We start from the raw sequence: 25,995 nt of genomic DNA on the forward strand, positions 1-25,995 counted from the left end.
CAACTAGACCACCACATTCCAAAGCTAGTTTAATAAAAGAACTTAGCACCTCAGCAAACGAGACTCTTGAAAGGCTGTAAGCTGAGGCGCTAAGTTCTTTTATTAAACCAGTCATTGATAAACTTACCCAGCTGAGTATCAACTCGTATTTTGTCAGGTGGGTTGCAAACTGGCTCACTAATAGAACTCATACGGTCAAAATAGGAAACACCTCCTGCAGCAGACGCGTAACCAGTGGTGTTCCACAGGGATCAGTTCTGGGACCCCTGCTGTTCGGATTCTACTTCTCTGAAGTACTGGCTAAAACTAAAGGACTGTGACTGACAAAGTTTACTGATGATTGCAAACTGGGACCGATCATTGAAACCCCTAGCGATGTTGACATCCTGTAAGAAGGTCTTATACAAACCTAATGACTAGTGCCAAAGTCATGGTCTTAAACTTAATGCAAAAAAAAATGCGTTATCATCCCCTTCACCAAGGGTGATGTCCCTGCAAACTACCACATTAATAGCAATATCCTAAGTACACAGTCACTGGTGAGAGATCTGGGCAAACAGGTTGACAGCAACCTTAACTTCGGTCATCATTTCTCCACAGTGGTAAGAAGGGCATTTTATATTGCTCATCTCATAAGTAAGGGCATTACCTCCAGAAAAAAAGAAGTTATAACCCCCCTGTACTCTTCCCGCATTAGGCCAATAATAGAGCACAGCACTCACTTTGGTATGTTCCTTTCCAAATACCTGCAGCAATTGGAGAGACCACAAAGGTTCCTTACAAAGAAAATTCAGGGTCTTCAAGATCTGTCTTATGTGGACAGATCATTGTCACTTTACCCTGTGTCATACAGACTGCTCAGAGGTGACCTGTGCCTTGCATACAGAGCAATCTCTGACCCAGCTTCAATGGAAATACTGCACATTCACAAGTCAAATGGCACATGGGCCACTTGCTCAAAGGACCTTAATCTTGTATGTGATATCAACAGAACTTGCTGGAGAGGAAAATTTGTCTCACCAAGGTTGCCCCACTTTTGTAAAAGCTTCCCATGCATGTTAAACAGAGCCCCTGATTGGCTCTATTTAAGTTTAATTTGGAAATTTGGATAATTGGATGGGTAACTGGAAATTCACCCCGGGGGTTCCACCTGTATCCCTCTTGGATAGTGGCAGTAGGTGCTGATTTTAGTGCCTGCTTGAACCAGACACCCTTGGAAGCACAAGTTGAACTTCGTTAGGCTTGTAAGGGCTCTGGGGCCATTAGCCTAGTAACTTTCTATGATCCTATGAATATCGAGACAGAGCATCTACTACACCCCTGAACAAGCATCCAGTGTTGGATACCCCTGCTCAGGAACTCTGCAAAAAAAATTGGAGGAAAATGGCAAGATTGCACAGTCTGTAAAGCAACTTTTTCAGGCCTTTTCGTAATTACAACAGGAAGGCTTTTCCTATAAGTTGTTCCTAGTCCCAAGGAAAGAGGGTCCATGGAGACCCATCCAAGACCTCCCCTATCTAGAAAATACCTCAAGGTTCTAAAATTCAAAATGTTTGCCCTACAACATCTCTTTCCATTGCTTCCTTCCAATGATGTCATGGTTATTCTAGATTGGAAGGATGCCTAGCTATACATCCCCATTGCAAGGAAACATTAGCAGCCCCATCCAACAAGAAGTGCAACAGCTATTTTGCTATTGTTCTCCCTCAGGTCAGTCATCCAGGGACTCTCTGGTGCTTGCATGGCCCTCGGGACTTCTTCATGCTTATCCCTCAGTTCCTCTGATGGTAAAGTTTCTACAGAAAGCAGTCCATGGCAGAGCTACAGTAATCCTCATCACACCTCTTTGGCCTCATCAGGTGTGTTTCCCTTCCTTTGTCCAATTCTGAAATAAACCCCTTGGGTACTGGATCCCATTATAGATCTATACCCCCCTTGGGTACTGGATCCCATTCTGGATTTATACAGCCTTGGATACTGGATCCTATTACAGATCTCCATTTTCATCCAGCAGATCTGGATCCCCCAATATTTAGTTCCTTAAGTTGACCGCATGGTTCCTCCAGTTCTCTGATGGCCTGAAATCCCAAGCTTTCACAGGCGGCTGTTTTATATATTGTCCCCTTCAAAGGGAATCCACTAGAAAAGTATATACCAGTAAATGGAAAAGTTCTATGTTTTGAGAGTTGGTGTGGGGAGTGGGGACTTGATCCTTTTTCTGCTCCTTTGGAATCCATCTCAGATTTTCTGGCTGTGTTGTTTAGCTCAGGCTCTAGCTTTTCTACTATCAAAGTATAGTTAGCGTCCATTTCTAACTTTCACACTGGTAGAGATAGTATACCCTTGGCTTCCGTCAAGATATCCAAGGCTTTTCTCAAAGGTACTTTTCTACTTCATCCTTCAGTACAAGATCTGGTGCCTCCCTGGGATCTGCCTTTCATTATATAGGTTCTAGCTGGTCTTTCCTTTGAACCTTCTGCCTACTTGGATTTGATGTTGCTGTCTTGGAAAATGTCAGTAAAAAGGGTTTCAGAGTTGAAAGCGGTTGATTCTTCACTCCCTTACGTGGTGTTCCATAAAGATAGGATTTCTCTTTAAATGAATCCTTCTTTTCTGTTAAGGAATAACCTTAACAGTTCTATTCATCTTCCTGTGTTTTTTTCCCAGTTTTTCCAACAAAAGCCAATATCTTTTTGCACTGTATGGATGTGCGTAGGCAATTAGGATCTTGACCATATCAAGTCTACCAGAAATCTACTCAGTTGTTTGTCTCCTTTTCAGAATTCAGTCTGGGCTGTCCTGTGCATAATTAAATTTATCCAGGTGGCTCTCCGATTTATATTTTGTTTGCATATTCTTTGAAAGGTAAGACTGCTTTACATAAGCCCAAAGGTCATTCAACAAAGACTGTAGCTATCTCTACAGCTTGTCTTTCTAGAGTATGTATCAGTGATATTTGTGCTGTTGCTGCTTAGCTGGGTCACCACACTTCTATGTCACATTATACGCTGGACATTCAGTCTAGGTATAGGGCTTTGTTTGGCTTACTGTGTTGCAAAATATTCTTTCTTAGTTCCTCCCAAGGAATTTTCTTGGTTGGGGACTTTCCCACAGATTGAATCCAGCAGAGCAGACAACATCAGATATGAAAGTTATGCGCTCACCATAATGATAATGTCTTTCCATATCACTGTTGCAGTATTCTTTACAATAGAGATCCCTTGCCAAGGACAGCCCAATATCTGGTCAATATCGTAAAGCCTTTGGTTGTAAAGGGTACACCATACATCATTTGTCTGATCCCACGCATGGTGTAGGACATAAAGGTGATGTCTGGATGTACCATCCTCATCTTCTTTGCCACCAGTCTGAACAGCATCTTCAATAGTTGGTCTGAATGCCCGTTCGTCTGCTGATTCTACCGCTTTCAGATAAGTGCCCCATTGGGGGTTTTGATTTTATTTACCTTACTTTGCCTTGTAATCTGGTTGTTGGGTTTCATGTCATCCAGAAAGGGGAAATGTCATTGCTGGACTCAAATTCCCCATAAAAATCTTCACGAACAGTGTTTGTTCAGTTTAGGTGGTTCACACAATCATATGTCTTGCAAGATTTGTCAGTTCTTTGTCCTTAAGTCATTGAGGAGGAGTCTTTCTTCCCTACCAATTTATCTTGAAAACGAACAATTTAAATTGTTGGCTAAGGATACCATGGAAGGATCTTCCCGGCTTGAGGGCCAGCCGTCTATGAAGAAAAAGGCCAAGAATATTAGGTCTGATTCTTCACCTGTACCACCTCCACAGGACGTCTCTCTTGAGGCTAGTTAAAGCCTGGAGGAGTGTCCAGTTTCTTTCTCCGATTCCTCTGCCATGACTGCTTTGGAGGCCAGCATGGACCCAATGCCACTCATGTCCATGAAAGTTTTTCAGACGTCCACCTCGTATGTACAGGAGGAACTGCAGTTGGTTATTACTGAAGGGCCTAGGGGTGTTCCTCAAATTTTAGTTGGGGAAGAGGTCCCGACTACCATTCTGTGCCGTCAGGGGTCAGAGCAACCAAGGTTTTTTAAAACTGATGTCCCACTCAAAAAGAAGCAGAAAACTAAACCTATTTCACCTACTCCCAAAGATCCCCAGAGTGAATGGCAGAACTTCACTCAAGGCTTGTTTAATGCCTTTATGGCTCTCAAGCCTCCACAAGGTGTTTCTATTTCTGCTTCCCCTTGGTCTTCTATTCCTCTTAAGAGGCCTAAGGAGCAGGATTCTTCTTCTGAGGAGGATGCCGATTCTGACAGAGTCCCTAACTTATTCCTCCCAGATTCCTTTCCCATTCGATTTATGGTTCTGAGGAAGAAGAGTCTAGCAGTCCTGACTGTACTTTTGAGGAAGAAGTTTACTATTTTAAGTAAATGAAAAGCGCTTCACAATAAATTAACCTTTCCGTTTATTTGGACTGCCAGTAATTTATTTTAGAGATTTCATTTGGTGATATTTTTTCCAGAATGATGGAATTTTTCAAATGGGACTGTGCTCAAGTGTCTGATGTTCAGAACAGGTACTATGAGCTTTTGCAAATGGAGTCTGCTAGGCCATCTGCTGTTCCTCCCTTTCTTTCTGCCTTGCTGGATGCTTTTTCTACTGCTTCTTAGGCTCAAGATTCTCAACCACCTGCTCCCAGAAAAACTGATAGGTTTTATAAAGTTCCCAAGGACTTCAAGTTTCTATACAAGTGTCCCTCTGCTGACCCCTCTGTGGTCAGTGCCTTCTGATAAGCCTTATAAATTATTGTCTTCCACTAACTTGCTGCCATCTGATAAGGACAGCAAAACCATGTAGAGACTGGGAAGAAGGTGTATACTTCAGCCACCCTGGTCTTTAGAGCTGTTAACTGTCAGACACACATGACTAGGGACATTTTGGCTCTTCTCTCTCAAGCCTGTCAGGCTATTTCTGATCTCTCTGATTTTGAGGGAAAGGCCTCTGCTCATGCTTTGCTTGGGACATCCTCCCAGGTAATTCGCCATTCCATTAAATGCAGCTATGATGCAGCTGATGCTTCATCTGGGGCTGCTGCTTTTGGATCTGTTTTGAGGACTTCAGCCTTTACCTGATAATATCAAGATTAAACTGATGGATGCTCCTCTGAATAATAAGAATTTGTTTGGCGGTACTGCAGAGTTGTTTAAATCCCTGCAAGAAAAAGGCAAGGCCTTACAAGAGTTAAAGTATGTTTTTGTTTCTCCTGTGCCCAAGTTTCAGATTATCTTATTAAGCCTGCTTTTGTTTGTAGACAGTCTTGCCCTCCCCCAAGGGTAAAAAGAGTGGTAAAAGGGGTGCCCCTGTTAAGGCCACCTAAACTCCTTTTACTCAGAAGCCTCCTTTTTACCTGACAAACCAGGTACTCTCTAACTATTCTGTTCTTCTCTGTCACATTCCTCTCTGTGTCTTTCCCTGTCCCTTCCTATTCGGGTAAAAAATCACCCAAGACTCTTGGGTTCTTTCCATAACTTGCCAGGGTTTGGGAAATCTCTTCCCCCCTTTTTGTGCATCCTCAGCCTCCTAAGGAACAATTGCCCTTTTTCCAGAGGTGCTTTAAGGCCTGTTGGCTCAAGGAACAATTCAAGAAGTTCCAACTTATCACAGGAGGAAGGGCTTTGCTCCAGAATGTTCTTATTCCCCAGGAAAGAAGGCATCTGAAGATTCATTTTGAAGGTCCCTTCCTTTTGGATGATGTTGTCCCTTCAAACCTTGTTTCCTCTGATACCCCCTCAGGCTTTTCTAGTTTCCCAGGATCTCAAAGATACGTATCTACGCATTCCTATTCAGCCCCTTTGCAGGATGTTTTTGCATTTCTCTGTTGCTTCCTGGAATTTTCAGACCTCTGCTTTGTCCTTTGGCCTCAAGGGTCTTCAAATGCCTTGCTCCTGTGATTGCTTTCTTCAGGCTAATGGGGATACAAGTCTTTTCCTATCTGGACAACCTGCTTCTTCTGACCTGCTCTCAAGAGATCTTACTTCAGCATCTACACTTTACCATTTTTCTCTTGCAAAACCTGGGGTTTACTGTAAATTTTCAGAAGTCATTTCTGACTCCTTCTCAGGATCATGTTTTTTCTGGGTAGCAGGATGCAGACTGTGCCAATGCTGCCATCCCTGCTTCCTACCAAGGTCCTAACTCTCATTGCTTTCTTTCCCTTTTGGCTTCAGTAACAACCAGAGAATTTCTGAGGAGAGCTCTGGGTTACATTGCTTCCACCATTCCTATGCTACCTCTAGCCAAGCTCCATAATGAGAATGTTTCAGTGGTTTCTAAAGTCTGTTTGGCAGCAACATTCTCATCCTTCAGATTTTCTAGTTCCTCTACTTCCATGCCTCAAGCAGGACTTCAGTGGTGAATTCATCAGTTGTCGCCCAAGCCAGGGCTTCCTTTTCAGCCTCAAATCCCCTCTCAGGAACTTTTCACAGATGCTTCAGACGTGAGTGGGGGAACTTCTTCAGCCATCTGAAGGTACAGGGCCTTTGGTCTCTTCAACAAAAGAAAGACCACATCAGTATCTAGGAGATGAAAGCTCTTCTACTGGCTCTTCAGGCTTTTCATTCTTTTTTTCTTCCAGGGCCTCTCAAGATTCTAACAGACAATACCACAGTGATGTGGTATGTCAACAAGCAAGGGGGGACAAGGTCTTATCTCCTATTCAGGTTAGCTCTTCAGGTTTGGGAGCTAGCTATCCAGTATCAGGTGACCCTTCAGGCAGTTTACATTCCCTCAGATCAGAATATAGTGGCAGATTCATTGAGCAAGTTCATAACACTGTCCCACGAGAGAATGCTTCACAGGGATGTGTTTCTGGACATTGTCCACCAGTGCGGTGCTCCGGAAGTTGATCTTTTTATCTCCCCTCTGAACATACAACTTCCTCTATTTTGTGCCAGAGTCCCATGCCCTCTGGCCTGAAAGGTGGATCCCCCGGCTTTTTCTTGGAAGGGGATGTTTCTTTATACCTTCCTCCCCTTCTTCTCATTCCAAAAATCCTGTTTAAGATAAAGCAGGATGCTCCCAAAATTTTGCTGGTGACTCCCTTTTGACCTAGACAGCATTAGTTCCCTCTTCTTCTGCATCCTCCCAAGGGCATTCATCTTATGTTACCTCACAGGGTGGACCTACTCGCACAAGACAAGGGATCTCTCATCCATCCCACCTGTCCACTCTTCAGCTGGCACTGGGTGTGATAGGGTTTTGAGCCCCTACAGACATCTTTTTTTCTGAGGATGTGCTTCAGGTCCTGCAGGAGGCCAGGAAACCCCCTACTAGAAATCCTATGTATCCAGATGGAAGAGGTTTTCTGTTTGGTGTCTTTATTGTAACCTGGATCCACTTTCTTAGGATGTCCCTTTGGTTCTCTCTTATTTGTGTGAATTGATCAGTGCTAGGTTGGCATATTCTTCTGTTAAGGCCCACCTATCAGCTGTCTCTGCTTGTCTGCCTTTGACTCCCCCTTTAGCATCTAGATTTGAGGCCACACAGTTTCTTAAAGGCTTCCTTCACATTAGGCCTCTCAGGAAACCTGTCCCTCCTTCCTGGGACATTAATTTTGTTTTAGAAAAATTGATTCAGGCTCCTTTTGAACCTGCTGCTTCAGCTTCCTTTCAGCACTGTTCTTGGAAGACTGTTCTTTTTGGCAGCAAGCCCTCATAGCTGTTCCCCCCTCTTTTGGTTTTCCATAAGGAGAGGGTGTCCCTTTATATTAATCCTTCTTTTATCACCAAGGTGGTTGAGTTGTCTCATAATCAGTCTATTTATTTACCACTTTTTCCCTTCTCCACAGTCTGCTAGTGAGAACGTTTTACATACCTTGGATTTGCATAGACAACTCTGATATTATTTGGATAAGACTAACGCTTTTCATAAATCTGAACAGCTTTTTGTTTCTTTTCATCCCAGGTCTTTAGGTTTGGCTGTTTCCAAGCACACCATTTCATGTTGGATTTCTAAAGCCATTTCTTTTTTGTTTTTCTTTTCATGGGAAGAGCCTTCCTTCTTCTGTTAAGACTCGTTCTACTGGGCCTGGGGCTTCTTCTGGTGCTTTTTTTCAAGGGTTTGGATACTAATTCTATTCTTAAGGCAGCAACCTGGACTTTGTGCATACCTTTACTAAGCACTGTAAGTTGGATGTGATTTCTAGGCCAGAGCTGGCTTTGCCAGGACCATTCTCCGTGGCTTCCTAGAGGGCTCTGCTTGGCCCTTCCTCCTTCCAATCTTCTTCTTGAGCTTTTGCACTCTCCCTATTGTAAAGTGTACTGCAACAGTGATATGGAAGAGCATGGTACAATTGTGTAAAATCTTACTATAACATTAGATGTTCTCTTCACTGTTGCAGTATTCCCTCCCTCCTCCCCCTGGTCCTTTTCTCCTTCTGGATTTACTTGTTACCTCCTTGTATCCTTAGACTGTAGCTCCTGCTGGGGCTTTTCATTTCTGAGGATGGTGCATCCGGATGTCACTTTTATGTCCTATGCTGTGCATGGGGAGCATATGTGTGACATGCAGTGTACCCTTTACAACCAAAGGCTTTGGTATACTGGCCGGATGTTAGACTGCCCTTGGCAGGGGTTCCCTATTAGAAAGAACAGTGCAACAGTGAAGAGAAGGACATCTACTCTTATGGTAAGATTTTACACAACTGTACTACCCGTGTTATCTGTCTTCATCTGGTTCACCCTCCGTCTCCTCCTGCCCCCGGCCTTATTGCTGACATGGCAAGTGATTCCTCCTGTGATGACCAGACATTGGAGGTTGTTCATTCAACTTTTTTGGGGAGTTTTACATCTCTCCTGAGTTGTCTCTTTCCACATTGTGGGAGATACATTTTTCAGTTGGATATGTTTTTATCATCACATTTTCACTTGTGGGGCAAACTCAGTCTGGGAAGTGGATGGAGGAGTGGGAAGTTATGGGTAAGGAAGGTGGAGCCAAAATGGCTTAAAGACTTTGGAATTGGCCTGTGTCAGATCCAAAGTCCCACAGGTTGAACCAGATGGACACAGACAACACGGATCTATCGTTTAAGTACATAACTTTCATTTATTTTTAATGCTCAAGAAAAATTAGGAACTTATACCGGTTATTGATTTAAACCATTTAAAATGATATATTGATATGGCACCATTATAGGTGGTCATGGTACAATCCTTATCTATGCCAAGGGGAATGGATATGCTCAGGATGAAGACCTGCACCTAACGATTGCAGAGAGCCCAGAATATTCCTTTACTTCCAAACAGGAGACAGTCACCTTCAGTTCAGTTCAAGACATTGTCAATTGGTCTCTGCACAGCCTTCAGTTTGTTTGCCAAGCACATGTTTGTAGTTACAGCAGTTTTCAGAATACAAGGGTCCATGGCCTTCCCTTACCTGAACAACTGGCTCCTAGCAGTCCCAAACATACAGAGTCTGATTGTTTCAGTGTATTCAGTACTCTGTTTGCTTCATTCCTTAGGCATAATGGTCAGTCTGTAAGTCTTAGCTGATGCCCACTCAGATGATTACATTTATAGGCTGCCTTCTGAATGCCCTGACTTATCATGCTAATCTTCCTCTAGAAAAGACTGCGGTCATCCACAGTTTTCAGTTTAATCAACAACAATATTGTCCCAGCCTGTCTTTGCCTTCAAGTGTAGAGCCTGATGGCTTCCACAGTTTTAATGGTTCCCCTTGTGAGACTGCTCATAAGGGTCCTTCAGTGGATTCTCATGGTACACTGGAATCAGCTGCTAGATCTCTTAGATGCTCCCTATAAGATTTCCAGAAAATACAGTGACTGTCTTCATTGGTGGAATCTAGAGTCCAACCTTGTACTGGGCAGATGCTACATCTACGGCAACAGTGAACTCAGATACCTCTGCTACAAGCTAGGGGGCGGATCATTATGTGAATCAGACAGACAGTCAGTCCAAGGCACCTTGTCACCCCTAAAATGCTTCATTGCACTTCATTGTCCTGACAATGAGGGATGTCATTTTAATTTTGCAGGTATTCAAAGGAGAGTCCTTACATTCCAGTTGGATGCCATGTACTGTAATAAAAAACAAATAAGTGAAATCACCACAACGTCCACTGCTCCACGAAAACCGAAATTATTAACAATAATTCACCATTAAAAACATGAGTTCTAATGTTTTTAATGGTGAATTATTGTTAATAAATTTGGTTGTGGTGGAGCAGTGGACGTTGTGGTGATTTTAACTTATTTGTTTTTTGTTGTGAAGCACCTAGTGTGTGTGCGGCAGTGTACTGCAAGTCTCTCTAGTTTAATGTGATATAAGTGGACATTGACACTGAATTTTCCTGTATCCCTCCATGGCATTTCACATCATACCCCTAAGTAGCCTGTAAGTCTCTCGCTTATGCAAACAACGTAATTACTGCCACTTATTATTCATATTTAATTTCTCTTCTCTTTTGAAGGACATCCTAGATTAATAATCTTAGTGTTGTTATGTTAATAAATCCTTGCCCTTTCTAATACTGCATTTTGTTTGCCTGAAGTCACTTAGTTAAAAAAGCAAGACCCGTAAAATGTCTGGATGCCATAAGGAGCTATGAGTGTTAAGAGGAAGTATACAAAAAAGCACTATAGGCTTGAATGTGAAAATAAATTGTGTATATTCTAGTTTTCTTCCACAGTTACTCTAATCAGGAAGTTATCTGCTGCATTGTATGAATGTCCATAGGCAGCTTATTTTTATTTAGACAGAATTAAATCAATGAGGAAGAACAAGTTGAAGCGGTATCTAGAGTAACCCTTTCTTCTTGTCTTTTGCAATTCTTTCTGTTTCAAAAAGCACAACAAGGCTCTGTCACAAGCCCAGAGTGCACATACTACTTGGTCAAAGGATACCTTACAGGCCTTTTTTCAGAAATTCATCATGGGATGACATGTGCACAGTCTCCACATTGGCATCACAGAGTACGTTTCTTGTTTCATAGATCATTACTAGGCTAATGACCCAGAGGGCCTTTCAAAGCCTAGCCATGTTTTCCAAAAGAATAATGATGTTCTGTATCCAACTAGGACACTGAGAGCCATATATTTATTAGCTACTTCTGTCTGTGAGGGACATGGGTGTCAGGCCTGGTCTGGTGTAAGCATTATAAATTAAATCTTTCCCCTGTGTTGTGAGTAACATTTGAAGCTGATATCATCCGGGCTATTCTGTTATAAGCCAACCAAGTGATTTTGCTTGGGACTTTGTCCTACAGATTAAATACTTGATTGTAATGCTAGACCTGTATTGGCAGTCCGGCAATGAACCCACTTTGCCCCACCTCCCTTGTAAGGGTCCATTGGTTGCTGTCCTTATAGCATAGTCCTGGTGTATTTGGGTTTCTTCCTGTATGCTCTGACATCTGAGATTTGGAGGATGCGGGCCTTTAACACTAAGACTGTATTAATGGGGAGGTGTTTTCAATTGCCTGTGAAAATTTTATGGGCCGAAATGAATAAATGCCTGCTAGTCTTAGTCCGGCAGGTGACAGATGTCCATTGGCAATTTCAAGTCAATCATCAAGTTTCATTCCTATGTGTGCTCCCTGTTTGAATTCAAACTTTTCATTGGTAAGTTATGTACCCGTCTAGATACAGCTGCAGTGACTACTGTTGTTATGCATTGAAAATCTATGGTGTAATTCTTGTTCCTGTGGGGTTTTCTTGCTGCACTTGTCATTTTTGTCCCCTTTGTTTGCGGTCAAGTATCCGTGGTTATTTCAACAGACTGCTATTAATTTATTTCATATTCTTCTGCCTCTCAACTGTAGCTTTACACACACACACACACACACACACACACACACACACACACACACACACACACACACACACACACACACACACACACATTCTGACAGGTTTTTTCTGCCTTTAATCATACCTTCCATCAGATGTAAATAGTCCAACTAAACACTGTTCCACAAGTTTATAGTCCATCCTTTACATTTTTAGAAAAACAATAGTTTTAGGTTAAAATCATTGGTATTGGTTTGCTTTCTTGATGATTGATTCCCAACTCTGTGAATTTATTATGGCTTGTTTCATGAACAAGCTGCAACTGGCACAAAGAGGTGGGAATTTGCAACAGCCATTGTAAGTAGGATAATGGCTTGCATTGCTGATTCCTTTTGTCCTTGGAAGTCATATCTGCCATCTTCCTTGTACTTGCCAGTCAGGTGTTCATTAGCAAAGGGAAATTATGTAAATACTCACATTTGTCTACATAAATAAATCACCTGAACAATTGGTGAAGGTAGCAGAAAGAGCAGAGAAGATACATCCAGCCATGCAGCAAAGTATCTGGTATGTAGTGAGTGCTACATGCCCCAACAGAATTGTTGATTGTGAATGGTCTGTGTAAGACTAGATGACCCGAGTGATTGTGCAACTCACACCTTTTGTCCTACTGTTCCTCTGCTTTTTGTATGGGGCTGCACATGTTGGTTTTTATTCCTATAACACACCACAACATAGCTTACACATTAACCATAGTATTGATGATAATGAGCAGAATAAACTACAGATTGCTCGGTTAAACAATGTGCAGCCAAGCATTTTAGTCAGGATGTTGCCAGCTGCTTTAGCAAAGCAAAGGCACCCTTTGTCAGGTATTCTATATTTTATCTGAGCTCTGCTACTCAGAATTGGCCACCAGCAGTTCCAATGCATGTGTCAGACTGGTCTATGTTCAGTCATTGAATAAGAAATGCTTGGAATCTCTGTTCATCAAAAGTAAAACATTAAACGTTCAATCACGGAATATTTTACCCAGGAAATGGATTTGGTTAGTCAGCATTAGGAAATTTGGCCTTTTCCATAATGTAGTGCACTCTCAGAGTTGGTATATATACAAGTGGGGAGATGTGGGGCATAGCCCCCCACATGGGTGGGTTTGATATATTGCAGTATGTGTTTCAGTATGCATGTTAGGCTACTGTCTCTTCCCTGGGTAATATATTCAATGATTGAATGATCGCTGAATTGAACAGGTGAATGGAGGCTTGATGTATTTCTTATTCGATGACTGAACATAAACCCATTTCAGACTCCCTTGTGTTATGCCACAACCCTGCCTAAGAAGTGTTATTCACTGGCATTAGGAGCAAGCAAAAATACCACAGCCACAGTGCCTTAATTATATAAAGATGTTCTAATTGGCACAAAATTCTGAGCTTGAAGACTACTTAAGAAGAAAGTTAACTATTTACTTGGTGGTATTGCTTCTTTTGATTAGTTCAGTGATGGTGAACCTATGACACGTGTGTCAAAGGTGACACACCCCAACATTTTGGGTGACACACCAGCGTTCACCAACACTCAAGTTACCAAAGAAACCGAATGAACAAAAATACAAGAAATATGTGACCCTGCACTTATTTATTAAAACTCAGCAACAAAAAGTCATTAACTGATGTTAAATCAAATGCAGTGTGTTCCGTATTTTTTCAGTTCAATTCAAAATTACTATTAAATGTAGGGTAATTTTTTGGAGCACTATTTTAAGCCCAATTATCAGTGCACATATTGTTTTCTCTATTGTAAGTCACTGATTTTTCTTTTACTTTTATAGTGCATAGCAGCACACATGACTGGACTGTATTTCTTAAATAAATGAATATGTAAAGATTGTTTCTCTTTTGTTTGGGGGGTGGGTGACATGCCAGCAGAGTCAAGATAGGCATTTTCCAAATTTTTGGCACACTGAGCCCAAAAGTTTTGCCATCACTGGATTAATTGTTGAATTGCCAGGTTACTTTCTCTCTAAATTTTATTTAGGAAATGCAGAAAAGCTTAGCAGATGGCAATAATGTGTCAAAGTTAATAAAGGTCTCACCTTCCTCCACTGTAGTTCATTTTGTCATTAGTCTTTCTTTTCTTGTTATGGCTGGTGCTTATGAGCACGTTTTGACCTGGACTTCTACTTCTCTTGGAGGCGTTGTTCTGCTGTCATGATAATGAAATGATAAGGTCTGATATTAAGTGTAGGGGAGTAAGGCTGTGAGCTGTTAATGAGCTGTGTCCTGTGGTCTGTTGTTTAATTCCTTCAGCCTCCTTTTGCCTACTGGGTGACTGTGAGAAAGTTGCATAAACAAAGTGCTCCCGGGCTGAGTTTGAGAAAGGTCCATGTGGATCAGTGTTGTACTCCAGGTAATATAAAATACATGTCACAATAAAGACATTTTCAAAGCATCTTGGCATGAAAGTTTTTTTCTCCTCCTTCTGCATCCATTGGATTGGCTGTTTTTGTCTGCAGACAGGCTATCTTTGATGTGTATGTGGCTTTAAATAGCAATATGAGAATGTAATAGCAATACATGAGAATGTGCCTGAAGGCATTACTATAATTATAATTATTTCTTGTAAAATCATCTTTAATCATCCAAATAACTTTGCTTTTAATAGTTCATTGATTAGTCTTGCTATCTATGTCACTGCTCTAGTCCTTTGAGACTGGCATCAATTTAAGGAGAACCGAGTTAACTTGGAATGTGAAAACATGTAACCGAACAGACAGAGGAATAATTCTTTAATTCAGGACAGTAGTATGGTTTGCAGAATAATTCTTAATTTGCGCTGCAATAAAATATTCCTCTTTCATTGAGTTGAGGTATGTTCATGGATTATTACCATATTGCCCTTTTACAACTAGGCACAATTTGTTTTTCTTTAAGAGCCAGAGTACCACGGTTTTGTGTTTTATATTTGGTAACAAGTTGGGGTTTGTAGGTCTCATTTTTGGGTGCAGCCTAATCCAGAGTTTTCAGCAACATTTTAACACCTTAAGTATGGGCATGTCAGCAGGGTATATGCAAAGAGTAGCAACAGCTTAAGGCTAAGTATTAGTTATTAAATGAGTAAACTTGTAAATGCAAATGGCGTTTTTCCTGTGAGGATCTAGATGTTTCAGTTTGAATAAATAATTTCTTCAGTCACATAATGCATAAAAATACAGATTTGTGAGTCATACCTGGGTCTGCTCCATCTAGCTTGCTGTCTAAACCCAGCAAGCTATACTAGTTTATAGTTACTGAGAACATGAGGTTATGTACCATTACAGAATGTCAACCATATAGTCTTCTAAGGTCTAGCAAAATTCTTCTATAGTGCGGTAATAGTTCATTTCCCAAAGGTAATAGTAAGGTCATCGGTAAGTCTTGTCTTTGCAAATGGAACACTTTTTCACTTACTGACTCATTTGGGCATCATTTACATGAAAATTCACATGATCTCTAAAAGTACAACTTCTACCAGTATTGTGAAGATACGCTAATAATTACCTGCATTTACATTCCTTCTTTGACCCAGTTCTCTACAGCCCTAGGTTTAACTATTGAGCTGTTTAAAAATCAAATACATTCTGCAAAACTAAAGAAACCGACACCTACCTAATTTTCCATGTATTTTTGCCCTGCCCCTCATAACTATTAAAAAACACGAGATTCTCTTTTTTTTCCATCGCTTCTGCCCTGCACTGATGTACTGTGCAAGAGTAGAAATGTAAGTACTATACACATGCTCAGTGCATCAGCATACAGAAGACAATGGGAAAGAAGACTGGAGTGCTGTTACAGAAATACATTTATTTAAGAAAGGTAAGCAGGGTAATAATTGTAAAATAGCAGTAATCCATTCCTGTTTGTGGGTGTATCAGGATTTACCCACAGTTGGCTTTGTTTGATCACTTTGGCTTCATCATCCTGATAAAACCTCACCAACCATGGGTCAGTCCTGATATACCTACACACAGTCGTGGACTATTGCTAAAATATTTCTTGTAGTTGTTGATGTGTTTGTTTTGTTGCCACATCTGGCAGCCACTGGCTTCTTGTCTTGAGGACTAGTATGTGTCCAAACTGCCACCTTGTGGCAGCAGAACAGTTAACCATTATCCTGTCTAATAAGGTGTTTATATTTATTATTTAACGTTACTTGTTTTGATTTGAAATTAAAATACTTATTTCCTATTTTCTTTTGCTTTTGTCTCTGGAGTGGATTCCCACATTTATCCTGCCAGTTCTTGTACAAACAAAGCTGTACTATCTGGTTTGTCATAGTCAATGAAACTAAGATTCTCCATGTGCACAGCAAAGCAGTACCATTTCATTACATAATGTTGTATCTGTTATATGATACTAATAATTTCAAGGTAATTTCAGTTAATAAGTTATTACACACTCTGTGGTCTACTGTATGCTGCTAATATTTTTCTTTCCCTTCTTGTCATATTGTTGCTGTTGATTATCTGTGCATGTCAACCTTCAACATTAGTAAATACTTGTATTTCCTTGCATGAATTCCATTACATGATGTAAATTGCTGCCATTGCCTTCTTCTGGCCATGTATAGGTCTCTGACTGTTTTTCCACATCAGTTGGCACATCTAGAATACTAGATCCCCTGAACGACATGTCTGGCTTGTATATTTTATTGTTTTGTGGAAATTGTAGAATCAGTAAAATAATCATTCAGACTTTGAGACAAAAAAGTGCTAATAGGAATGTTAAAGATGAACTGCATTCAGAAACAAATATAAATCTGTATAAGGAAACCACTGTACAGGTCTGTAAAGAGTCAGCTGAAACTGTTCAGACAGTGGTATCTGCTTTTCATTACTAAAATGTAAAGGAACAGGTATTACTTGTCTTTCACAGAAAAAAATAAATAAATGCATAATTGCGTAACTTTCTCTTACATTTTCAAAGGAGCAGAAAAATGTTCAGATCAATTAAATGGGTGGAATGCATTTCTTCAAGTAATTTCACATCAGATGGGTGATGTACCATGTCTATATGTATCTTAAGAATGTGCTGTAATCACTATGAGGCTTACTGGTCACCCAAGTACTGCAGGTTTGTCACAAATAACCAGCTGAACAGAAACAGTATTTTGGAAGATTTGCTAGGAAGCGTTCAGTTTTCTCTGTCTCATCTCTAATATCTACTAAATGTTATAGCAGAGGCATAATTTTGGGCATACGTGAAACATACACCTCAGCACATTGAGACTGATGTGACAACAACTAGTGTGATTGGCCATTCATATTATGCTGAAGCAGTACTGTGGCCTTTGCCACTTTTCTGTCTTCCCTCTATCCTGCAAACCTGATGTGGAAATTGCAAGGAAGATTTATCCTGTTTTGGTTTGACAAGAAGAAAATTTAACAAAAGTACTGACAGAAGTATACAAATTCTACACATGCGTTAAGCACCTCCGCTGCACTCCTCCTGATCATTTTTTGGGAATGGTCAGTGTAACAGTAAACCATAACATTCAGGTTAATCCAGATGGATTCTTCTAGCAGAGACTTTATAAATATGCATTTTCATTCCTCTCTCCATTTTTTTGTTGCTGTCTAAGAAACCTCTGATCCTTTTAATTCACAACTACATAGTGGCTTAACTTCCTTTTCCAGGCAATTACTTCAAAAGTGTATCATTTACAAGCTATATTTTTGTTCCAGAAAAGTGAAGCATATCGACTTTGACATGAAAAGTAAAGTTATGTCTTCTTTCCATTGATCAATGAGTATGTACTTAATGATAAGCAAATTGTACCCAAGGATTGTCACTCTCCGTGCTTATTTTCCCTCAGGGCTAGAACATAAGCTTGAATCAGTTTCAACAAAGCTTCTACGCTCTCACCTTGCAACATGAATGGCTGCCGTTTGGGCAGACAAGTGCCTAAGATATTCTCTGACTGCAAGAAGCTGTCTTAGTAGATTTTAAATGTTTTACCCCTTTTGTGTTAGGGAGCATGGCCAGGTTGATCAGTAGCAGCTACAAAAGAAACTAAGACAAATTGCCTTTCCATAACAAAAGGGTGGCAGTTGTGATGCTTGTGATTTATGTCAAGGTGTGTGTGTGAGAGAGAGACCTGCAGATTCACTGCCTGTGAAAAGAGAGTTAAGTACCCGGAGGATGAACTACAAGAGGAAGATGAGGACACAGTAGAATATAATGTTAAAAAGGACACATTCTTGCATTTGCAAGCAGTTACAAAAAACACTTTCAGAAAGAGTACAAGTACTGGAGATTATAGGTCAACGTAGCTGTTGGTTTGAACAAGAGTTTTGAGGTTATCTGTATTTTATAAGTTAAATTATATTACACTACTCCTAGAGTTCCAGTGTTGTCTGCCAGGTTTTTATTCTTTCCATGAAAACACATTTATTGTTTTATTCTGATCGAGTTCCAGGCTTAGAGAATGTGAAGTCATGCGTAATCAGTCCTTTCATACCTCCAGGAGGAAGACCAGATGTGCTGTTTGGACCTCCAGGGCACCTAAAGATCGACAAGACATCGGGGAAGTTCCTTTGTTTTCGGGTGGACGTCAGTCATTTCATTACCAGTTCAGAGCCTTGTTCTTTGGTCTCACTACTGTCCCCCACAAAACGGTATTCCTCAGATGTATGGCATCAGTTGCAGCCCATTCAGATTGCTTGGAATCAGAGTGCTTCCATATGTGGACTGCTGGATCATGTTCACTTCCACAAAGGAGACTTGACTTATGCAAGAGACTTCTTATTTCAACTGTGTCTGTCCTTCGAAATTTCATGAACTCTGAAGTCCCAGCTGGAGCTGTCGTAAACATGGATATTCATTGGCTACCACCTGGACACCACACAGGGATTGCCACAACTTCCACATGTCAGGATAATATCCATTCTTTCTTCATTAATGCTGCTCCTTAAATATCCTTTTTCATCTGCAACCATATTTCTGAAAGTATTAGGTTCATGGCAACAACTATTCATTCGGTTACATTCCCTATGTTCCACTTGAGAGTTCTACAGTGGACCATACATGTATACTGGTCTCGGTTTTAAAATCCCATGGATCAGGTTATTTGATTATCCAAAGCCTCACAGACAACTGCAATGGTGGCTGCATTCACCCAGACATGGTTTAAGGTAGACCATCAAGTCAAAGTGACTTGGACTCTGTAAAAGATCTCTCTGTATGTAAATGTCCTGCAAATGTTAGTGGTTTGGCTCATAGTGCAGGCCTTTCAACACCAGGGTGTAATGTCAGTACACTCTGACAAAATATAAGGACTGTGATACATTAATAAACAAGCAAGGAGAACCAGATACTATCCCATCTGCTGGAAGGGCTCCAGCACTATGGTAATGAGTAATAGACTCACATTTTCTTATAGTACATATCCCTGTCAAGCCAGTTTAGTAACAGACAAGCTGAGTTGCTGCTTTCTGATGCCATACAAGTGGTCCACCAGTCTAGTAACAGCATGGTTGATTTTCTGTCACTAGAGAAAGCCATGCTGTGACTTGTTTGCATCTCAGGCCAGTACCAAGTGCAGCAGCTTCTTTTCAGTCATCTCTCCATGGTACCAGACATGCTGGGACCCTCTTGTCCACATCTGGTCACTCATCTCCTTTTTCTAATTCTCTAATCATGAGATTTGTACAGAAGGTCAAACTGAGCAAAACCAGGGGAATCATCATAGCCTCCATTTTGGTCCCGACAGTTGTGGCTCCCCCTTTTGTGTCCTCACCTGATCAAGAACGCCTTTGCTTCAGGAACTTCATGCAGGTCTCCTCACTCACCCATATAGCAAGCCTCGCGAGGACCTTCAATCGCTCAGAATAACCATATGGGTTTTCCATTTCCTTTGATGGCCAGGGACCCTTCTTACTCACCTAGGGTGGACCAAATCCAGACATCAGTCCAGAAATATTTTACTAGGAAGATGTAGGGTGGTGTAATGGTTAAGGTGTTTACCTTAGAAGCACAAGGTGCATGGTTTGATTCTCACAGGGGGTAATTAGCTAGGCTTAAAAATGGTCCATGAGGGCAGCTAGCCTAGTAATAATCTATGAATCTATCTACAAGGGAAGATAATGTTCTCCTGTGGACCATGTAACAGGGAGTAGATCCTTTTGCAGCACCCATTCCTTCTGTACTTCAGTTTTTGACTTTAATTTTTAGTAAGGTTTCCATTTTCTGCACATAGAGGGTTCTTTTAGCAGCTAAGTGTAATTTTCACAAAGGCTCTAATTCTTCTTTTCTAGCCTCTACAAGTTTGTAACACATTTTTAAGGGGAGCCTTCCTGCTGAGACCTCCAAGGACCTTGCTCCTCTGTTGGATCTCAACTTTATTATGGAGAATTTGACAAAATTCCTTTCGAACCAGCAGCCAGAGCAGAACTAAAGTATATATTTTGGAAGATATTGTTTCTAGTAGCTGTAACCTTCTAGGGTGGTTTCACAATTACAAGCCCTCTCTTGTTAAGCTTTGATAAGGACATAGTTAACTTAAAAACTAATCCTGCTTTCATGCATAAAGTAGCTTCAAATCTATGTCTTAGGCAATTAATCTTCCGTGATCATCCCAGAATATAAAAGTACAGGGGAACATATGTCGTACTCCCTAGATATTCATAAACAGTTAACAGAAAGAGTATTCTCCTGTATTACCTTTGCCGCAAACAGACTGGACCAGGAACTTTTTAAAGTGACCTTATGCAGGTGTCCAGCAGATTGTATTGCTGCTGCGTATACCTTCTGTAGAAATTTTCAGTGGATGATATTTGAGCTGCTTTAACATGGGCTTCACTGCATACTTTTGCAAGACACTATAAGCTGGATATGATTTCAAAGTTTAGTTCTTCCTTTGGAGACCAGCGTCCTTCATGCTATCATGTCGTAATGCCACCCAAAACATTAGCTAGGAACTGTGTCCTTCTGTTGAAGTGTATGGACTCGATCATGTAAGATATGACAGTTATGGACTTATCCAACAAAGTTCCATGCCCGGGGGAAATGCACGGTCCAAACCAAATGTAACCAACCAACCAAATAGACCAGCAAGAGCAGAGGTGGAGGTGAATAAAAATCCTTTATTAGTACAGACCGGTTTCGACAAATGTTGCCTTCTTCAGTGTAGGACAAAAAAACAATGTCCCATCCATCACACATTAAATAAAAATGGTCAGCCAATAGGCCAACAGAAATCATGAATATTAATGATATATTTACATATAGCTGTAGCCCAAAGATTTTGTAAAATTACTGGATCCTAATAATAATGAACATATTGGAGTATGAAAAAACAAGGTAACCTTCAAAAACATTAAATTACCCTGAACCAACCAATACATAAGAGATGGCAGTAAGCATATATTCCAAGGGAATAGATGTTTAAGGAAAAAGCTTGCAAAATATACATGGACTGTATTGAATCCCAAAATAACTGTCTGTGTGTTAATATGAAGTTCTATATACTACAATCAACAATCAGACAAACAAGATGAAAAAAAGGGCACTGCAATTTGTTCATGGACGAAGTTGTAAACAACAACAACATCATCATAATAAATGACATGATATACAAACCCACCATATCATAATTGTCCATCATACCCTGGATCCCTAGAGGTGTAAATATACACTTCAGGAGTATAAACTGATCATCCATATCAAAATGATCCACTCTGGCTTCGTTATCCAAACAATAAGTTTGACACATGAATGATGCGAAAACCGAAAAACAAAGTTGAAATGTGATACAGTAACAATCCATGAGAAAAATACAAAAAGCTATGCCATGGCCAAATGGACCCACCCCAATCCAATAATTATACAAACTGTAAGTAGAAAGACATGGAACAGGAGTTGGGACCCATACCAAAAAAAATGTATATATAATATTGAGTCAAAGGCCCAAGGAAATTCTGTGTTCCTATATGTGGAACCAACTATAAATGATCGTTGAGCCCAGGGTAAAACAGACCCCCTAACGTAACTATCCAATATCTCTCTTTGTGGTCTAATAGGCCATGCCAGCCCTGTTTATGACTTCTATCACCAGTGATACGATCTATAATCGTAAAATTGAATCTAGCCTGTGGATGTTTCAAACTATGTTGATACAAAGCACTAGTCACTTTATGATTTCTAATATCACTACGATGTTCATTCATTCGAGATCTAAGGGCCCTTGAAGTTTGGCCTATATAGAATGCACCACAATGACAAGAAGCTAGGTACACTACCCAATCACTGCTACAGTTACCAAATATTTTAATATTGAATATCTGGGTGGTATTACGACTTGAGAATTCCTTTGATTTAAGCATATATGAACAAGAACCACAATGGCCACAGGGAAAAGAACCGAATAGCTCATCACCTTGTAGAGTAAGTTGGAAAATAGGGTTCTGTATCTGCTAAACATTGCCAAAATAAGGAGCAGATATAAGGCCTGAAATTAGTCTAGAAAGAAGGCAAGTTTGTATTAATACCATGCTTAGAGATGCTCTAAGAGGAGGTTCTTACAACACAAACAGTTTAGTGCATTGTTGAAAAAATTATCAGCCACTTACTGTAAACATTGTTCTCATGGCTTTGTTACTTCACCATTCTCCTACCTCATCATGTTTGTCTGTAGATTTAGTTATGTTGGGGGAAAAGAGAGGCAACTGCATGGTTTAGACAGCCTTATCAAGTTATTTTTTATTAATATCAGTATCATAAATACAAACCATGGAAGAACCAGTTTCCATGATATAAAAATGTAATCTTGATTCAAATACCATCCTAAATACAGTTGTGCAAACACATTTATACAGGTAAATCAGGACCATTCTACACGCATATTGTCTTATATACATCATAGCCATGCACCAAGGTATAACAGTCTTACATTCTTTGTTATTCCTGTTGCACTGCAGTTGACTTAATATGTAATCATAGTTAGTCGTTTGCTGGATGCATCTTTTTCATACAATAATGTAAATTCATATTTTCATTCCTTTCATCATCTTGTCAGTTACTCCTTTCTTCATATCCTAGTACTAATAAGTTTTGCAGGGCGTCTTTATATCCAGCCTCATTTCCTTTCTAGTAGCATTCTTCATATTGAAGCACTTAACTAATCCAGCTTAATTTTGACCCATTACTTGAATTTCAGTGCCTCCTTCCATTTTCCTAAAAAGGCTATGTCAGTATACAGGCAGATATTCCTTAGACAATATCCCCACCCCTCCATCCTGATTATTTTCTTCAGTGTAGGTAATTTCCCAGTTATTGATTCCCATATTTGTCTTCCTTCTCTCAATGTCCACCTTTTAATACTATAAGCCAATGACTTCACATACTGTCCTCCAGGTCCTCTTAATCCCAGGTCTATCCCTTCCAATGTATCACTGCTAAAATGAAACCTTTACACCCAACCTCTTCCAATATACTTCACGTAGGCACAGAAATGTTTGTTGTCATTGCCTGCCTACCATTCCATTAACATGCCCCTGTTAGGTGGACTTTGTAAAATTGTAGATGCTATCAGAATAAAAACAAGTGGCCAGGTATACACCTTTAAAGCTTTCCTTATGTATCACTTTAAGCACAATATGGCCTTTCCTTCATATCTTCACATATGAAGTGGGCAGCATTACTAATAAAAGCGGCAGGCATTATTGCTCATTCCCATCAAGAAAGCACACTTTACCATACAATATTCTAATACTCCTGTGTTGTGCTCCCTTATCATATAGCAAGAAGTGGTAGGCTTTTGTTAACTAAACATACTGGTTTGAAGGCTGATGGTGGTATAGTGCTTATTGAAATGTGACTGTGGTTACCATATATGGCCTTTTTATTGTTTGAAAAATAAGTCTAATACTAAGTTGCTTGTTTTCATTTTATTTTTTTCTCTAGTACACTCCACATCACATTGCTGGTCCTGGAGCAGAAGTTGACCCTGATGAAATCACCTTCACTGGATGTGAGTGCTTGTCACCTTCTTGCACTGAGGACACCTGCAGATGTTTTGCTTTCCATGGATGTGCTTATGAAAGTAATCAATGCTTCAAAAACCACAACGAAGTAATGAATGTTTTTTCTCCACCAATATTTGAGTGCAATATTATGTGTAAATGTAGTGAAAATTGCATTAACAGGGTTGTTCAAAGAGGTCTTCAATTTAAACTACAGGTTTTTAAAACTGCTTCTAAAGGATGGGGACTACGTACTTTGCAACCGATAAATAAAGGACTGTTTGTTTGTGAATATGCTGGTGAAATTTTAGGATTTGCTGAAGCTTGTCGAAGAACACAGTTACAAACCAAAACAGACAATAATTACCTGATAGCAGTAAGAGAGTACACAAGTAATGGACAGGTGCTTCAGACTTATGTTGATCCTGCTCAGGTGGGTAACATTGGCCGATTCATTAACCATTCATGCCAACCAAATCTATTCATGGTTCCAGTTCGGGTGGATTCCATGGTTCCCAAACTAGGTCTTTTTGCTGCTAGTGACATAATGGCTGGAGAGGAGCTGTCTTATGACTATTCAGGGAAAATTAACAACTTATCACAGAGAGCAGGCCAGGATCAATTTAATACAGAGGATGTACCTAACAAACCCTGTCACTGTGGTGCTCCGTCTTGTGTTGGATTTTTACCATATGACAGATCATGTTTTGAATCATAAAATCTATTGTAGGGGTTCAGTAGTGTATAAATTATTTGCATGCATTTTGAAAATAACACATTGACTGAGAAAATAAATGAAGATCTTTCCCTGAGTTAGAGGAAATTGTTGCATCCTGACACAGAGGCGCCTGATGGAACTGGTCACTGCAAGTTTCTTAAATCTTTGATAGCCTGTGTCTGTATCCAGAATGTACAGAGGAAGGAACCAACTGTTTGCTGTGATATTGTCTAATATAAAAATCTGAGTGAATTGTGTCTTTTTTCATCCATTATCCTGAGTATTATTAGTCATTATGGGCCACTTGCTGCATATCATAAGGATCATTCGTGGATAAGCTCATAGGTAAGTACTAGGCTGGCTGCCCATAGTGGGCCATTACATATATGATATGGGAAGCCTAGCTAGAGAGAAAGAGTGGTCAACCATTTTAGTTATTGATTTATTGATTTATTTATTTATTTATTTATTTATTTATTTAATGTCTGTCCCTCAACTGGTTTCAAGTACTTCACAGAAATTCCACAGACTTAGATCTTGAGCAGTCCTGAAAACTGATTCACTTTTCTGGTATGTTTCCATGTATCTGAAAAAGATATTGTGCAATTTTTTATGACATTCCATGGTAAGGTTTCCAACATGTGCTTTTTCATGTGGCATATTTCCCCCCAAAAGAGTGTCATCTTAAAATGTTTGTCTTGCTTTTGGGAAAACCTTGATACCATTAACTGTGGGCATTATGCCACATTTATGACATTCAGGGAAAAGAGAGTCAAACGTTTGTATTCAAATGTTTAAATTTCATTAAAGTACTATAATCCAAGGCACTGATACAATAAAACAAGTTCAAGCACTTTAGTTTTTTTTTTTTTTGCTGCAAATCTGAAAGTGTTTGTAAGCATTGACTATTTCTCTTGGTCCTGCTATATCTGCTTCCTCGACATATCTCTCTCCTACTTCTTTTGAGTAACCTTATACATTTCTCTTCCCCTTCTTATGTAAAGTGCTTTCCATTTAGTATTGGGTTTGAATGATGGTTAATGTGCTGTAAGGCATTTTCTGCAGTTTTAAGTAAATAATTCCTACTGTCAGTTCACTTCCTCTAGTTGGACTTTCTCTGGTAACTTAGGATGTTTACCAAATGCCAGGCTATATTTTTTCCACTTGAGACAGCAATTTGTCACACCTCCCTTTAACTCAATAGCTGTTTGATGCAAGTACTGTCACTGGATTGTGGCATAGGATACATTTTATTTCACTTCCAGATCTCCAGAATTAATATAAACTACCAGAAATTGGATTTAGTCTCTTCTGAGACAACAAGATTTACAGGGGTTATTCTGAACATAAAATCTTACACAAGTTCCCTTCCTCAAGAGAAGATGCAGATGATGATGATGATGGACTTCTTTCCTTGACGTTAATGACAGTAATCCTGGCACTTATGTAAAAATAAAAAGAGATGGGAGATGATCATAACTTCTTTAATGAATGT

General features: G+C 40.0%; 1 protein-coding gene across 1 annotated transcript in view; it reads left to right on the forward strand.

Moving 5' to 3' along the window:
• Positions 1-25,353, forward strand: part of LOC122807077 (histone-lysine N-methyltransferase SETMAR) — a 107,573-nt gene extending 82,220 nt beyond the window's left edge. Inside the window, exon 2 of the mRNA XM_044078015.1 lies at positions 23,724-25,353. Within this exon, the coding sequence (XP_043933950.1) occupies positions 23,724-24,500 (777 nt within the window). The 3' untranslated portion in view covers positions 24,501-25,353. The remainder of the gene's footprint in view (positions 1-23,723) is intronic.
• Positions 25,354-25,995: the final 642 nt, after the last annotated feature.

Source organism: Protopterus annectens, chromosome 7.part0 (genome assembly GCF_019279795.1).
Source record: "Protopterus annectens isolate FY-2018-M chromosome 7.part0, PAN1.0, whole genome shotgun sequence".
NCBI classification, from domain to species: Eukaryota; Metazoa; Chordata; order Ceratodontiformes; family Protopteridae; genus Protopterus; species Protopterus annectens.